We start from the raw sequence: 17,326 nt of genomic DNA on the forward strand, positions 1-17,326 counted from the left end.
GAAATGGTTCGCGACTGGGAGGTGCAGTTGTTTATTGCGAACCGAGCGTAGGTGTTCTGCAAAGCGGTCCCCGAGTCTCCGCTTGGTTTCCCCGATGTAGAGGAAGCCACACCGGGTACAGCGGATGCAGTATACCACATTGGCAGATGTGCAGGTGAACATCTGCTTGATGTGGAAAGTCTTCTTGGGGCCTGGGATGGGGGTGAGGGAGGAGGTATGGGGGCAGGTGTAGCACTTCCTGCGGTTGCAGGGAAAAGTGCCGGGTGTGGTGGAGCTGGAGGGGAGTGTGGAGCGGACAAGGGAGTCACGGAGAGAGTTGTCCCTCCGGAAAGCAGATAAGGGTGGGGAGGGAAAGATGTCTTTGGTGGTGGGGTCGGATTGCAGATGGCGGAAGTGTCGGAGGATGATGCGTTGGATCCGGAGGTTGGTGGGGTGGTACGTGAGGACGAGGGGGATTCTTTTTTGGTTCTTATTGCGTGGACGGGGTGTGAGGGATGAGGTGCGGGAGATGTGGGAGACACGGTTGAGGGCGTTCTCGACCATCGAGGAGGGGAAGTTACGGTCCTTGAAAAACGAGGACAACTGAGATGTACGGGAGTGGAATGCCTCATCCTGGGAGCAGATGCGGCGGAGGCGAAGGAATTGGGAATAGGGGATAGCATTTTTGCAGGAAGGTGGGTGGGAGGAGGAGTATTCTAGGTAGCTGTGTCAACGTCAGCCTCTCTGCTCCTATGATGCTGCTTGGCCTGCTGTGTTCATCCAGCCCTGCACCTTGTTGTCTCGGATTCTCCAGCATCTGCAGTTCCTACTATCTCTGGTTCAATTAAAGATGCGCATCAGTTAGCCACCAAATAGGTTGAAAAAATTGGGGCTGTGTTCCTTGGTGAAGAAAAGTTGATAGGAGACTTGATAGAGGTATTCAGTATAATGGATAGGGAATAGGGAAAAACTGTTATCGTTCTTGAAAAGATCAAAAATGAAAATAAAACTGATCTGACATGAAGAAAGTTCTGAGCAAATTTACACATCCGTTAGGTTTGTTTTTTGGGAGGTGTAAACCTATGCAGGCTGGGTTTCCCAAACACATAGGAAAATATATCCCAAGATCACTATTTCTAAAAACCAGAGTCACATGTGCTTTATCAAATGCTTTGTTAACCAATCATGTCATTTTCAACAATTTGTACATCAATATTTCCAGGCGTTTCCCCTCCTATACCCCCTTTTAAAAGTGTAATTGCATTTTGTGTGGTATAGTCTCATTCTTGTCATTATTTTTTATAATATCCTGAAAAGTTCAGCAGCTTTCTGATAAATGTTAATGAATTGTTAAAATAATCAATATCTTAGGTTGATGTTAACTAGATTCTTTGAATTGTTTTGTGAATGTGACCTGCAGTTTGTTGTTGACAAAATGTTATCTGAATTACCCAGAACTTTTAAAATTTTATTATTGTATCTGCCAGACAATTATGGACTATCTTACATAGGATTATCAACTTTCATTTTGCATGTTGTATTATTATAAACCACAGATTTCTGGCACGCATTATTTTGATGGGGAATATGTTATGTCGAACTTGGATTTTGAACATAGAGGACAAGCAAAAATGATGTGAGCCTGGCAAGAGCTTTTGTTAATATTTGGCTGCAGCTCCATGACCTTAATTAGTGGCAACCCAGTGCCAGCCAGCTGTCTCATTTATCCTTTACCCCTCCCCCTACACCAGTCACTCTCAACTTCACCTCATCACATCATTGAACAAACACAATGGAATTAGCTTAGTTGTTCCCTGAGGTTTTTTTTTCAGGGACTGACGGCCTCGGTTAGCAGCAGGCATATTTAATTGTGAAAAGTGGAATGAAGAATGCTGTATCTCTATATCTTGTATCCTTAAGAAAACAATTATAGCCTTTGTTTCGTAAATGGAATACTTGTCTGGGAGACCTATCTCCTCCACCAGAGAGCTCTGAGTTATGTACCAAGAATTGATGTAAAAGTATTCTTTCTTTAACATTGCTTTTTGTAAATTGGATTTTTTTCATTAGACTGTTTGAACATCAAGTTACATTTCCAAATGAATAACCAATATACTTCATGTTGTAAGTTTATGAATTCTGCACTCCTTGAATATCCTTTTCAAGATCAAAGCTTTATTTTTGCCATAACTGTACAATCTCTCAGGAGCAACAAAAAGATGTAAACTACTATAGTTGAACTGAGATTGAGGACAGAACTTTCAGGCACCAATAGGTGTGGGAACAGAGATAGATGAGCATGTAATTTTGTGATTCGACTAGTGTGCCACTCTCAAACCGTTTATAGGAAAGTCTGGGCAAAATTTGGGTTCTTATAAGGACCCCAACTTGTGCAACCTGAAATTTTCCAGTCTGTAGGAGGACCCCATATAAATATAGCCAAAACATAGCTTTCAGGGCATTCTGGCAGAAGGGGAAGAATATGCTGCATTTGATCCCAACTGAGGATCTGTCCTGTTGTATCTATGATGGCCTTCAGGCCACAAATATTGGAGGGGTTGCCCTTCCACAATCATGGCCAGGCATGTTGTGGCCTTTTTTAAGTTAAATGTTTGTTTTAACCTCTCGCTGCAGGTATCAGCAGCTTCTGCCTCAGTGCCTTGGGTTGCCCGAGTGTCATCTCTGGAGATTCTCCTGTCAATCCTTCAGCTTTGGGCAACTGTCCACTACCTTTCATTAGACAGCAAATGGGCCTTTTTGTCTACTGGCTAATTCTGCAAAAATAATTGGTAGGCTTACTGCTCCTGGGACCGTGTAGGGTCAGTACCCCTATTTAACCTTGATTTAGGATCTCGACCAAAAAGAACTGCTCTGAATGTCGCTTAGTAAGTAACAAAGCTTTTACGAGATCTGTTTCATATAAATTTTAAACCTCAAGCTTCAATTTCAACATTTGTACAGAATTGCTCACATTTCAAATAAAACAGGGCTGCATTAACAAATTGAAACTATTTTGGCACCAATCCGTGACAGTTGCTCAAACAGACGTTAGCGTATGTTCAGATGTGACAATGATGCTCATTTCTTGTGAATTGTGATGTTTGATAAGCCACAGTCCTTGAATATTTGATAAAAGTAGAAATCAATCAAAAATCGGTGACTTGTCAAATGTTCATGTGTGCAGAACCTTCTTTGTCTTTGGACCAATCGCTAGCAGTTATATATCCGCTATAATAATATAATTGTTAACCAATCAGAATGCTTAGCTTCAACTGTTGAATTTTTTTTTGTGTTGATTTTGATATGGGAAGCAGTGACTGAGTGACTTTCATTTCCCAGTTGATCTTCAGGCAACATTCGTGCAAAAATCATTCACCTCTTTTGTCATTCACAGTTAATATATTTTTTTAATGGCCATTTCAGACCCATTAGCGGAAATCAAAACTTTTTTTGTCTTTCAAACTGCTTAAATTATCATCTTTTACTTTGTTAATATTCATTACAAAACAGAAAAGAATCTTCTGTTCTGATAAAAGTCTCAAATATCCAGAAGATTGGATGCAGTACCTTTAAAGGAGCTTTAATAGAGTTCAAAGTAGAAGATCATGAGTACAGAAACTGGAGGTGTGATAACAGTTAATTTAAGAAATCCTTCTCTTGTATTCAGAATATTGAGGAAAGTGAGAATGGTTTTTGCTGTGAACCTGATGGCAACTAAAATAGCTTTTATTTGGCACTTTAGGAAAGTAGGAGTAGTCCTTGATTTGTGAACCTCCAACATATATGAATGTAGGAACAAGGCTGTTTCATTGACTGTACCACACATTAAATTCCCAGTAGATGCCTGCATTCAGCCAAATATGTTTGACTATATCAAAGGTCTTATTGTCAACCAGAGGCACCATTTCTTTGCAATGTAATCAAAATGTTTGCTTGTGAAAGAATCTGTTGGCAAATTCAAAACACCCATTTAGAAATGCTGGCAAGCTAATAAAAGTAACATAGACGATCGTGTTGGTTCTCATTTATGTTTCTAAGCCTGTTCTTCATACATCCTGAAAAGTTCTCTTTTCATACCTCTGATGTTTTCTTTGGGGGTCCGTAGCTGCTTTGTGGTCTCCTTCCAATGTTTAAAGCAGTTTCAGTGCTTTTTAAAATGGATTTTTTTTACAAGCCTCATAGTTATTAAAGTGGGATGTTGCTTCATATGTAATGGAAAAACAAAAAGGAATAGCTTCATTAACCAGCCACAGACTGAAATACTACCTATATATTTAAGATTATATTCACATCAAGCAGAACATAATTTCAGACTGAATATCTTGCAATGGCTGAAGCAGCTATTTATTCTCAACATGGATACGCTACAAAGAAGTTTGTTGCTGTTTTTTGTTTAAAAAAAAAAGAGATATTTTGGAGATATTTTAATGTAACTGATGTTCTCGAGTGATTAAGAATCCATGAAACTAAATGTCCTCATCAATCATTCTCAGTCAATTTAGAAGTCATGCTGTGCAACTAAAATTCCAATGAAAACAACAAAGATTAAATCTGATTTTTAAAAGTGCACAACTTCTCTGCAAAAACATACTTGGCCCCATTAAAGGAGAGAAAGTCAAAGCAGAAACTCATACAAAGCTCTGTTTTATCAAATGTGCAGTTATTTCCCTTTAAAGGTATTAACAGAATTTGAAGAAGTGGGAAATATCAAGGCATACTGCAGTTATTGCACTCATGTTGTATGTGTCAATACAAATTAAGTTTTCATTTTTGAAATTTATTTCAGAGCGGTCACCACATAGACCTATCCTACAAGCGGGATTACCTGCTAACAAAACTGTGTTGGTGGGGAGTGACGTGGAGTTTGTGTGCAAAGTGTTCAGTGACGCCCAACCCCATATACAGTGGCTGAAGCACGTTGAAAAGAATGGCAGCAGATATGGTCCAGATGGATCCCCTTATGTCAATGTCTTAAAGGTTCGAGAATTGAGAAAAACCTGTACGTTTGTGTATAATGGAAATTGTGAAAGAGTGGTGTTCATTATCAATAAGGCCAAGGAACATCCATAATTAAGTTATTATTTTAACTAGAGATGTTTTCAAAAATCCAATTTATTTCACTACACCTTAATTCTGATTTATCTCAATCACAAAAACATATATATATAGAATATATATATTTATTTTAGTTTATTTTTTCCAAATTTATATTGGGCAGCTGCAACACATTTTATTTAAAATATGCTGAAGAAAACTGGTATGAACTCTTACATGACAGTCCTTTTTTTAGTTGTATTTTTGCTGTTATTTACTCCATTTATTCCTTCATACCACAAGATTGTCAAATGTTTTTGTAGAAAAAAAATAGCCTTTTTATTTCATGAAGTTGTTTCCTTTAGAGGACTGATGATGCTGGTGGTGGGATGTTAGCTCTGTTCATACCAGAACAGCGGTTATATTGTTATCTTCTGTTATTGGTTTATTCTAGCATTCGGGGATAAATAGTTCCAATGCAGAAGTGCTGAATCTATACAATGTGACTGAGGCGGACAGTGGAGAATATATATGTAAGGTCTCCAATTATATTGGAGCTGTCAATCAGTCTGCTTGGCTCACTGTCGCTCAATTCTCCCCAAAAGGTAACACTTTACAGGACACACGTTACAAAGCTCTGCCCATGGTAAATGAATTTAGGAAACGGCTGACTCATGCTGGGAGATGCTTGGAAGATTGCAGGCAACTTAGGGGATCTTTGGGCTTTGGGTTGTTCATGGTCCCTTAACCTCCTTTCCATGATGAAACTTGGTGCACGCTAGACATGGAAAAATACCCACAATATGTAGTTAAACTATCCCAAATTACGTTCCAACTGGAACTTTCTCTTGTCAAATCTGTTCTGTCTTTCTTCATCTGATTGCAGCCTTTTCTTCCTCCTGCGAATTTTTCAATACTTTTATTTACCCCATGCTTCTGAATTAGCCAGTAGTACATTTCCGTTTCCAGCTTCCCATCTTACATGTTTTATCGTCTTCTTCATTGCTTCCTTTATTCTAAGAAAAATAGGATAAAGAAAACAAATTATTATGGGCCTATTTTTCCATGAGTTAAATTGCATGCCTAGAAGGGTGAGTTAAAGATGGTGATGGTTATCTGATTATTCCATAAAACAAGCTTGAAATTGGGAGCAAGCTTTGGTTGAAGGGTTGTGGATAGGGAGTACATAACTCCATCAGATTACTGCATCTCTGCTGTTAAGCAGTGATGGTGGTTTGTTGTCCCTGTCCACAAATATCTCATGTTGTCTTGCTTGTATTTTTTTTGTTTTTGCTTCCCTTTTTCTTCTAGACTGCCGGTGTTAACACTACGGACAAAGAAATTGAGGTGCTCTATTTACGGAATGTAACTTTTGAGGATGCTGGGGAGTATACATGCTTGGCTGGTAATTCTATTGGGATTTCACATCACTCTGCATGGTTGACAGTTGAGTCAGGTACATATGGCCTTCCTTCAATGGTTCACCTTTCCCCTTTTGCAAGATTGACACTGCCTCTGTAGTGGAACTGGCAGCAAAGAGAAATCAACATCCCAGTTGTGTCTCATATTTTCTTCATTTTTCATGATTGTATATAATTATATTTAATATAATTAAATATTTAATATAATTAGGAAAAAAGCCTAAGGGTTAATCACACTGACAATTGTTCCTGTTGCCATTGAAATGCCAGTTCCCTTTCTGTAATGAAGCAGTGTTATATTGTGGGACTTCACTCAATGAATCAACTTTATTTCTTCAGTGATTGCATGCACTCAAAATGAGATTGTGATTCATTTGCAACAGAGGACATGCAAAATCTTTACCTAGCATGTTGAATCTGATGCTATTTCTCTACCTTAAGAAATGGTCATCAGTGGTGTTTTAACTGATTGATAATTGACAGGGAAAGAAAGTTGGTGTGCATAACCCAACCCAGATAAATCTTTCTCAATTATCTGTCCTCAACGCACCTGTTTGGTAATTCCCTTGTGAAACTTCAATTCTGATGAACAGTGGTGGTTATCAGATTTGTGGGTTGCAATGACAACTAATCCTTTCTCCCTGGAGAATTTGACCTGCAACCACACTGCTTGATTTGAATGAAGTGTTGAGGTTTTTCACCACGTAACATGATTGTCTCTTAAAAACTGCAACAAACCTTTCCTGTGGTCTCTAATTTCACAATCAGGCGAAAACCTTTGGTGCAGCTTTGCTTTCACAAGGAATCTGGGACATTTCTGGTTTGTTTGCTTCTTGTCTCACCTTAAAGCCTTCAGTGGGCATTTTATGCTTGGTAGCTTTTGGCAATGCTACTTGTTATGAATAGCAAAGCTTGAACAGCGTTCATTATGCTAAATATGCTGTAGATGTAAAGTAATGATAAAACTTGAGGCACGTATAACATATTGAAGTGGACTCTGCTTGTGTGAAATACTTGACATTTTTAACAGAATATTTATTTTAACAAAACAAGCTGGTTCAGTTTTAACCTTTGGCTATAAATGTCTTGTACTTTGCACCATAGCATGTAAAGTTTTAAATATAATATCCATGTTCATAACTGAATGCAACTGGAGTAGAGGACCGAAATGTTTGCAGTATTGTCAGGCTGAAGAAATCATTATTATTATTTGATTTATTAATATATTTTGTTTACATTTTCAATTTTGTTATTTAATCTCATTACCAGTTTACCCTGTGCAACAGCCAAGAGTGCTGGAAAATCTTCATCCTGAGGAACTCTCCACTTTCTCTATAAGAGACTTTTAAGAGCTACAAGAATATGATTGTGTCTTTGCAACACCTACCCATCCCCAATTCTTTGCAGCTTCTGTCACTCCAGCAGTTGATACAATGGTACACCATCACTGATTCATACCATTGGTGTATTCTTGGTTCTTCCTCAATCCTTTGTTTCTTCCCTCTTCTCATCAAGTTATATAGTTGCATGGATATCAGTAGCCTGCTCCCTAAATGGCTATGATGGTTGGCTATCCTGTCATAGGATCATCAAGCCAATCCCTATAGTGAATTCTAATAGAGTTCCTCACCAGGTATCCACAATCTCCTACCTTTTAGTAGGAGCAAGAAATTTCCCCTCATGGCCTGCAAATACATAAAGCAATTATAACACCACTGGTACCAACCAGCTATAGCCACCGACCTCAGCAAGCAGCAGGAGTTTTCCTGCTCTATGTGACTCCGTGTTGCGCTGACATTATCTATTACCCTTGACACCATCTATAGAATGTTCACTCTCTTCTTTCTTACTGAAGTTGTTATGAGGAATAGTTTTGGAAGTGTTTAACAATTGTTCACTTCTTTTTCAGTTACGTTACAATGTTTGAAACTGCATGTTAATGTCTGATGCAATTGTTTCTTCACGTGTAATCCAGTTCCTGAAGACAAACCAAAAGGGTTGACCTCTCCTGACTATCTGGAAATAGCTATCTATTGCATTGGTGTTTTTGTTATCGCTTGCATGGTGGTGACGGTTATTATTTGCCGGATGAAGAGCACAACAAAGAAGCCAGATTTCAATGCCCAGCCAACGGTACATAAACTGACCAAACGCATCCCCCTGCGCAGACAGGTAACAGAAAGTAGATAAAGAGTTCAAAAACCTTTTACACAATCTAGAGACTATTTTATCACTAGTTACATCTGTATTTCCAAATCTTATTTCAGAAGTTATTACATAATATCGTAACTTTCCTTTCTTCACGAATGCCAACTAAAACATTGTCCAAATTTTAAACAAACTGATATGGTTTTGCCCAGATTTCTAATGCGAAGCTGCCTCCCCTAATAAAATGTTTTTATTGAATAATTGGGCATCTTAGTAGTACTTGGTGAATAATATTCACGAACAGAAATGGGTACTTCTACCATATTTCATTCAATTGTGAGCAATTGCAAAGGAACTTTAAAAAAGATTTGTCTGTTGATGGTTGGTTGGACTTTATTAACTTTAATTTTAGCTGCTATATTCTTGCCTGAGAATAATGAATCAAAAGGTCAGCCGGAAAGTTGAAGAAGCTTCACTTTTATGTCACTGCAATTGAGGTTTTTGATGTATCATTCGGTATAAAATGCTTATTTGCTGTAGTGGACTCCATCATGGATCATGGACTCCAACCTGATATATGGTTTGGGCTATGGCTGTGTCAGAACGATGGCTAGAATTTAACCAGCTCTCTAAGCAGGCTGGGAGGTAGGGCTGGTAAAATTCCAGAAGAAGACACTGAGAGGGAAGTCCAATCTCTTCCCATTGTCATTGCTAAATTTGGCAAGTTAACAGCCACATCTCTGGCATTTGACCACCTCAGGATGGCTCCCCACTGTTCGGGGAGACTGTCTGGTATATTGAGGTGGTCTCCCAGTAGGGGTGGAAGAAAGGAAGTGAGGGCTGCCCTCCTTTTCTGACTGACCCATGTCTGCTGATATTTTGATGGCACTCTCCACAGCTCTGATGCTAATGTTGGAGGGATTTTCCTCCTATCTTGCAGGTTGCCTCACTGTGGAGCCTCAGTAAGTGGTTGCCTCAATTGGCGACTCGGCTGATCTGCCAGTCCTCTGTTGCACAGAGATGCCCTGGCAGCAGGCTCTTAATTGAGCACCAGTGGGAATAATGCCTTAGGTACCTGCCATCCATTCAGCTGGGCTTGGGACCCAGTTTCAATGCAATGGGTAGGCCTATCTATTGGGAAAATTCAGTGCAGTGAATAGAATGTGTGCCCTGTACCACTCCATCTTCCTGTAGCATTAAAGAGGGGTCTTGGGATTTGGGGAGTTACGACTTTGTACCATTTCCATTAACTTCATCCTAGTTGCTGCATTGATAGATCTCCTGACCTCAGCTATTCTCTCCACACACAGGTCGGGTGCTATATTTGTGTTCACAACACAAGTTATTTGAGCTTTACAATGATATATTGTTTGTGAAAGTTAACTAGTGCATTAAAAAAAAACACACATTGGAGGAACTTTATCCCTGAATGCCTCCCTGATGGATGCTGAGGATAGAAAAGCATGAGGGGGGCAGCAGAACTCAGTCATTTTTTTCTCTTTAGATTTCAGGGCCAGAAGGAGCAGGAATGTGGCTCCAGGCTTCAACTGTAGCTCCTCCTGACTTTCCACATGTCCCTTTCTGTTATGTAGGAAACCCCTGGAACTTAATGATGTCATCTACTGATGGACAGGCTCCATGCTATGTAGTTTTTCACCAGTGGGAATTAACGAGGGCTGGGTAGCAGAATGACTTTAATTTCTGCAGCAGTGGATGAGTTTCATACTTTCCTGCTTCCCACCTGCCCAAACCTATTCGGTGTTCAGAAACAAAAACTGAAATAGCTGGAGAAACTCAGCAGGTCTGGCAGCAACTGTTGAAAGAAAGCAGAGTTAACGTTTCAGGTCCAGTGACCCTTTTTCAGAACTCCACCTGGAGTTCAAATTGGGTCCACTACTTCAGAAGGTGCATGTGAAAGTGAGTGATTCTGGTGTTTGCATGCATTGCAGTTGGTTGCAGTTTGTGAGTTGTCAGTTTTCTAACCTAAAGATAGCTGTTAATTAGTCTAACTAGAAATTTGCAGAGCGTTGAAAGGCTAAATGATAAGTATCATAAAATGAATGTATTAACATTTTGTTGTTTCAAGTATTCCTAGCTTCTACATCCTGCAATTATTCTAGACATCTCCATGGCCTTCACTAATGCTTTAGAAGAACGTTATTACAAGGGTTTACTGGATGGTACCCAAAAATAGAACCAATGTTCAGCTTCCCCCCCTTTCTTGTCAGTTGGGCATCTTTCCTCTAAACTAGCACGTTTCCTCAGAACACAGCCAAAAGCAACAACTCTTTGAAGGCAAGAGAAGGGATCTAATTGAGCACAGTTGTAAACATTCATTAAGGTTAGGTTTCAAATCCAGCCCTGTCCTTTTGCACTAAAACTAACACTAATGCCCTGTGGATTGCTGTAGTCTGTCTCTGTTGTGAAGAAGAAAGCTATTATGATCTGATGGGACTGCCTTTTAAGATATTATTTTATAACTAAATATTTTAAATAAACGCCATGTTTATTAACCAGTGAGTGCTAAATGTCTTTAGTATTTTTCATATTACATTCTAGAAAAAAATCTCTACTAGAAAAAATGTCTTCTTCCTGTTAAATGTTGTAATAATAAATAATTACATATTTGCTTTGAGACTATATTTTTCATTTTTGTTACCAATGTGGTCTTGTCCCTAAATGGTTAAAGACTTGAACCCTACTTGCTGTGCATGGTGCACCCCTCGTGACAGGATGTGATAATACCAAAGGAATTCTACGTATGTACATATGACCCCATTCTGTCACCTCCAACTGCCAGATGTCACCCCAAATTATATGTCCTTAGCCTTTCATCCAGTCTTAATAGTGTAATTTAATTGCTGTTTTTACTATCAACACCAACATGAGTATATATTCGGCTTTTTTTTGAGAAAAGTGATTCCGTTTTGTTAAATTGGTGTAAGAAAATGCTTCAGTCTTGTCAGTGGTATTTTAGGGTATATGTTTTTAATAGAAGGAACGTACATTTGAGTAACGTTTTACTACTTTGTCCATTTCCCGTTGCAATCTGTAACATGCAAGGAATGTGCTGACTTTGTTTACAGACTTTGTTTCCAATCACAGCAATTAAAAAGTGGTCTTCTTAAACTTTGGAATGATTTGTTTGAAAATTAAATTATTATTTGTTCTGGGAACTATCAAATTTTCATAAATTTCCAGTATGAGACTGATAACTTTAATTTCCAGTGACTAGCTGAAAGGTTAACAGAATGAGGTTTGAGGTTGAAAGACTTTTACTGCAGCAAACAAATCAAAAGCACAATTGACTAACCTTAATTTTGTAGGTAACTTACACTACAAATTACAGAAAAATTTCCTCAATTTACTTCCAAAATGACCAAAATGCCCCCACCACAATTAAAATTTATGCTGTCCCTCAAGTGGACACTTTGTTCTACAGGAATCAGTCCCAAGTTATTGTCAGCCCTTGAAGGGTGCTTCCTTTTCCTTTCCTTGTCGGGTAAATTTTAATCCAAGAAACCAACTTTCAGCGCATTACATTGGAGATTCCTTGTCTCTAGTCAAAGTTAGTTGAATAATCATGCTTCCTGTCATTTCTGATGAACTTTGTCACTTCAGTGTGAAAACAAGCTCCCACCTGTAATCCACATGGTGAACTACAGGGTCAGCATTTTCTGTAGTTCAGACGCAAGGCTAGCGGTCTGTCGTATTTCTCTTTCTCTTCTTTTCTCTCTTTTCCGTTTGTTTTCACCCTCTACAGTGACTCACTATGAACTCTTCCCTTGCCAAAGTCTATCTCAATGGCAACACTGATCCCATGGGCTTGCATCATGCATCTACTTGTGGAAATGCCAATTAGCTATCCTGTAGACTACGAGCTCCATTCTAGTTTGACATTAAATAGACAGTTTAATGTATAACTGCTTATAAAATATGATATGACTGCCATTTCCCCTTGGAGACTAACACAGGTGTGAACATCTTGTACCATTTCAACAAGTCTCTTGACTTAAGCCCCTCTTGTTTCCACAGAAGGCAGGCCACATGACGTCACTACTCCATTTCACATTAAGTTACATAACAATCCTAAGAAGAACATAACAATCTTATACATGACAAGGCTAGCATTTATTGTCCAATCCTAAATGCCCATTGAGCAGTTAAGAGTTGACCACGTTGCTGTGGCTCATGAAAGTTACACGTAGGCTAGACCAGATAAGAATGACGAATTGCTTTCCCAGAAGGGTTTTTACGACAACAGTCAACAATAGCTACATAGTTGCCATTAGGCTGGCTTTCTACTCCAGATTTTTGTTAAACTCAAATTGCACCATCTGCCATGCTGGGATTTGAGATTATGTCCCAGAATATTGTGCAAGGGGTTGTGTATTACTAAGTCCAGTGACATTACCACTCTCTCATTGCTTCCCCTAGTACATATGACATTCAGTTTTGGAAACATTTGCATCACTTTAAAAGAATTACAGTATCTGCTTGGCTATACTGCACGAAAGGGAAATTTTGGATTGCCAGGAATTTGTGGATATTTAACTGGGTTCTCTAGATTTTGATACTTATTTTTGAGCAATGTTATGATTTCACCATAATCTGGTGTTTATTCTGATGCATTTTTATTGTTTCACTTATTTAAGTAGTTGTTTCAGAATTAACCAAGAAAGAAGATTCAGTACAATCATGAACTTCCTGTCATGAGTTACTTGACATAATTGTACAGTTGGGATTTTCAAATTTTTGAAAAATCATACTGATGGATTTATGGAGAGCTGCTGGTGAAAACATCTTGTTAGCATTTATCCTGGTAATTTTTTTCATGTCTTGTCAGTCCCCTGAAAATAATTACCAACTTAAATGCCTTGCATTCATTCGTTAAAATTGGGATACTGCACATACTGCATGATTAGTAATCGTATATGTGAATATAATGTGGTTCACAATCAGAAAGAAAAAGAAAACCATCATGGGAGGTGAAGCTGTGGAAAAAGCTATGCCTGGATGACCTCCAGGAGTTTCAAATACCCTATAACAAACATTGACAGCATGTGTACTCCATGAGCCACAGTTGATGGTTTAGGTTAAGACACATAATAAAAATTAGAACCAAATGTGCCAGAGTTGATTGTAGCACTGCCAAAGATTGGTACAATAGTCTGTAAACAAAAGAAACAAAAATTACAAGAGTATGGATTTTAAATAAACTCACCCAGAAAATGGATTCATTTCTTTGGTCATTTATAATACTGTATTTAGCATGTTGAGAAACATGGTTTAAAAATGCATTGATTAAATGGTTAAATAACTTTACGCTGAAAAGTCTTATCTCAGTGCCACTGGCAGGCCTGTAATGCATTTAAAATGATTTGGTTTCAAATAAATTTTAATATAGAAACATGGCCCAGTATGGCCATACACAACCACCACCACCCCATCCACCCACCCAGTGATATTGCTTCACCTCACTTCTGGCCTTTATTTGGGCTAACTACTGTAACGTAAGTTTCTTACTCCTCTGTGTCTTTCGCTAACTATAACCTAGTTAACTTTGTCAAGTGACTGTAGAATTTGGTTTTTAATGTTGTGGTTCAATTGGCTACACTACCTACTTGAGGTCATTTTTTTCAAAATAAGCATAACCTATGAGCTTAAAATATTCCTTTCTACTTAATGTACTAATCCTAATTTTAAGACTTAAATTTGTCCAACGAAGACTTTGAAACAGCACCCTTTCAGTCCTAATGGTTTCAGGCTATTGTTAATCACTGCAGGAAAGTTGATGTGTGTTGGGATCTTGTCTGGTTTGATGGATGCATTTTTTTTGGAATTATGCTGACTACATCAGTGCAGCTGTGCAATGACCTGGCAGGACAACTCCTGACAATTTACTCTCCTGGGATATAGAATGCTTCACGTTCAGCCAGTATTTTTCATTTAGCAAATTAACCAAGGACAAGTAAGTAGATTTGAAAGTTGGCTGAGGCTGGGATTTACATTCTTTGTTCTTTTGGAATTTGAGGTTGGGGCAGTAATTTTACTAGTAAAACAGTAGATTTTCACTTGTTTTCTTCTACCGCGTTAGCAGGTCTTTTCTTGCAGTAAGTTTAGTAAAAGGTTCAAAGTACTCACAGCTGAATGGTTAGTTGCGTCTATGAGCTCATAAATTCAAAGTTGCAGGTTTCTACATTTCCTAAACTCTATAAAAGCCTGAAATTGCATATGACTTTACTCAACTTACAAGATGTACAATAATCCTCTGTCATTGTGGTTGATTTTATAATTCATCGGGATCTATTTTAACTCCTGGGCAGAAACATGGCCTAGTGAGAGGTCAGTCTGTCCAGGAACAAAGTGGGGAGGCCCAACTGATTTTTAAAGGCTGTGCCTTGATAACACGTTGCTGGCTCCGTACTGACCAAAGCCAGCTAGGCACTGGATGGTAAGTGACTGCATAGCTGATTAAAAGTTTACAACAGGAGGCTGCTTACCAAGGACCACAAGGAAAGGTCCCTGCCACAAAGATGGGCAGTAATTAATGGGGATTCTAGAGGTGATCTCGGTCAGGTGAGGGAAAGCTGGGGCATGGGAGGTCTGCAGTTTTCTTGTGGGACCAAGAGGGCCGTCTTAGCTTCTGACTCGCAAAGAAACTGCCCTGTGACCCTAGCCTCATTTCCTGTTAGGTTTGGCCTTGCAAGGATGCAATTTAGGATTTTCTCAAACCTGTGGATAATACTGACTTCATGCAGGTGTCCTTGACACCTGGACATTTTAAATTGTAGTTAGCATGTCAGAGTTGTATGCAAGTGAAAAAGCCACCTGTTCAAATTTAACTGCGTTTAACTCCCAAGTACATTTGCCACTAGACAGTGACATGTAAAATTCCCCTTAATAAATGTATTTAATAAATACAGACACCACGCAAACAGCATATTCTACAGATGTAGTCAGTTATACTGTATTGTGACACTGGGGATCATAGCCATGCCTTTTCTTCACTGGAAAAACAGGTTTCTGCTGACTCCAGCTCCTCCATGAGTTCCAATACTCCTCTGGTGCGGATCACTACACGACTCTCATCTACAGATGCACCCGTACTAGCTGGAGTTTCAGAATATGAACTTCCAGAAGACCCAAAATGGGAGTTTTCACGGGATAAGTAAGTATCCACTGAAATCTTTTCCCAATTGTTTCCTTACGGTCAGATATACCTAATTTAAACTTAAAAGTGTCCGTTATTTGCTTTACTCAGTTGCTGTATATTTAGGAGTAAACTTGTGTTGGGTAAGTTGTTGGAGGGGATCCTGAGTGACAGGAGAGTTAAGGACTGATTAGGGATAATCAGCATGGCTCTGTCCATGGGAAATATGTCTCACAAATTAGTTTGAATTTTTGAAGAGGTGAACAAGAAGGTAGGTAACGATAGAGTGGTAGACATTGTCTACATGGTCTTCAGCAAAGCCTTCGACAAGGTTGACTGCTTAGTAAATTTAGATCACATAGAATCCCAGGAGAGCTAGCCAATTGGATATAAAATTGGCTCAAAGGTAGGAGACAGAGGGTGGTGGTAAAGGGTTGTTTTTTAGACTGGAAGCCTATGACTAGTGGTGTGCTGCAAGAATCAGGCTGGGTCCACTGTTTTTCGTCATTTGTGTGAACAATTTTGGTGGGAATATAGGAGGGATGGTTAGTAAGTTTGCAGATGACACCAAAATTGGTGGTATAGTGGACAGTGATAAGGTTATCTAAGAGTACAGTGGGATCTTAATCAACTGGGCCAATGGGCCAAGGAATGGCAGATGGAGATTAATTCAGATAAATACAAGATGCTGCATTTTGGTCAGACAAACCAAGATAGAACTTACACGGTTAATGGTAGGGCCCTCAGGAGTGTTGTCGAACAGAAACATCTATGGGTGCAGGTACATGGTTCCTTGGAAGTGTTGTCACAGTTAGACAGGGTGGTGAAGGTGTTTGGCATGCTTGCCTTCATTGGTCAGAACATGGAGTACAGGAATTGGGGCGTCTTGGGATGTCATATTACAGCTGTATAAGACATTGGTAAGGCCACCTTTAGAAGTACTATGTACAATTCTGGTCGGCCTGCTAAAAGAAAGATTATTATTAAACTGACAACGATGCAAAAAGATTTTTAAGAATGTTACGAAGACTAGTAGATTTGTTATAATGAGAAGCTGGATAAACTGGGACTTTTTTCACTGTGGGAGTCTGAGGGGTGACCTTATTGAGGGTTATAAAGTCATGAGGGACATAGCTAAGGTGAAAAGCCAAGGTCTTTTCCCCAGAGTAGGAGAGTCCAAAACTAGAGGGCATAGGTTGATGGTGAGAGGGGAAATGTTTAAAAGGGACCTGAGGGGCAATTTTTTCATACAATGGGTGGTGCAGACATAGAATGAGCTGCCAGAGGAAGTGGTAAAGGCAGGTAAAATTGCAACATTTAAAAAAACATTTGGAAAGGTGCTCGATTGGGAATGGTTTAGAGGGATGTGGGCCAAATGCAGGTAAATGGGTCTAGGTCAATTTAGGAAACCTGGTCAGCATGGAAAGTTGGGCTGAAGGGCCTGTTTCTGTTCTGTATGACTATGACTTGTATCAGGAAGACTACTAGTAACATGGAGAGTTTGCTAAGGATAGCCCATGTCGTCTTACCCTCTTCATAACTCTTTTTATGAAGAATAATGAAAAGGCTTACATATATGTAGTACCTGTCA

At 39.1% G+C, this 17,326-nt stretch overlaps 1 protein-coding gene across 9 annotated transcripts in view; it reads left to right on the forward strand.

The window, feature by feature from the left end:
- Positions 1 to 17,326, forward strand: part of LOC109910693 (fibroblast growth factor receptor 2) — a 178,754-nt gene that overhangs the window by 139,747 nt on the left and 21,681 nt on the right. For 8 of the 9 annotated variants that reach the window (XM_048608824.1, XM_048608823.1, XM_020509934.2 and 5 more), the window contains 4 exons: positions 4,766 to 4,956; positions 5,468 to 5,618; positions 8,410 to 8,612; positions 15,605 to 15,753. In XM_048608824.1, coding sequence (XP_048464781.1) covers positions 4,766 to 4,956; positions 5,468 to 5,618; positions 8,410 to 8,612; positions 15,605 to 15,753 — 694 coding nt within the window. The remainder of the gene's footprint in view (positions 1 to 4,765; positions 4,957 to 5,467; positions 5,619 to 8,409; positions 8,613 to 15,604; positions 15,754 to 17,326) is intronic. The other variant, XM_048608820.1, reaches the window with a different exon arrangement.

This window comes from Rhincodon typus, chromosome 20 (genome assembly GCF_021869965.1).
Source record: "Rhincodon typus isolate 14 chromosome 20, sRhiTyp1.1, whole genome shotgun sequence".
In the NCBI taxonomy this organism is placed as follows: Eukaryota; Metazoa; Chordata; class Chondrichthyes; order Orectolobiformes; family Rhincodontidae; genus Rhincodon; species Rhincodon typus.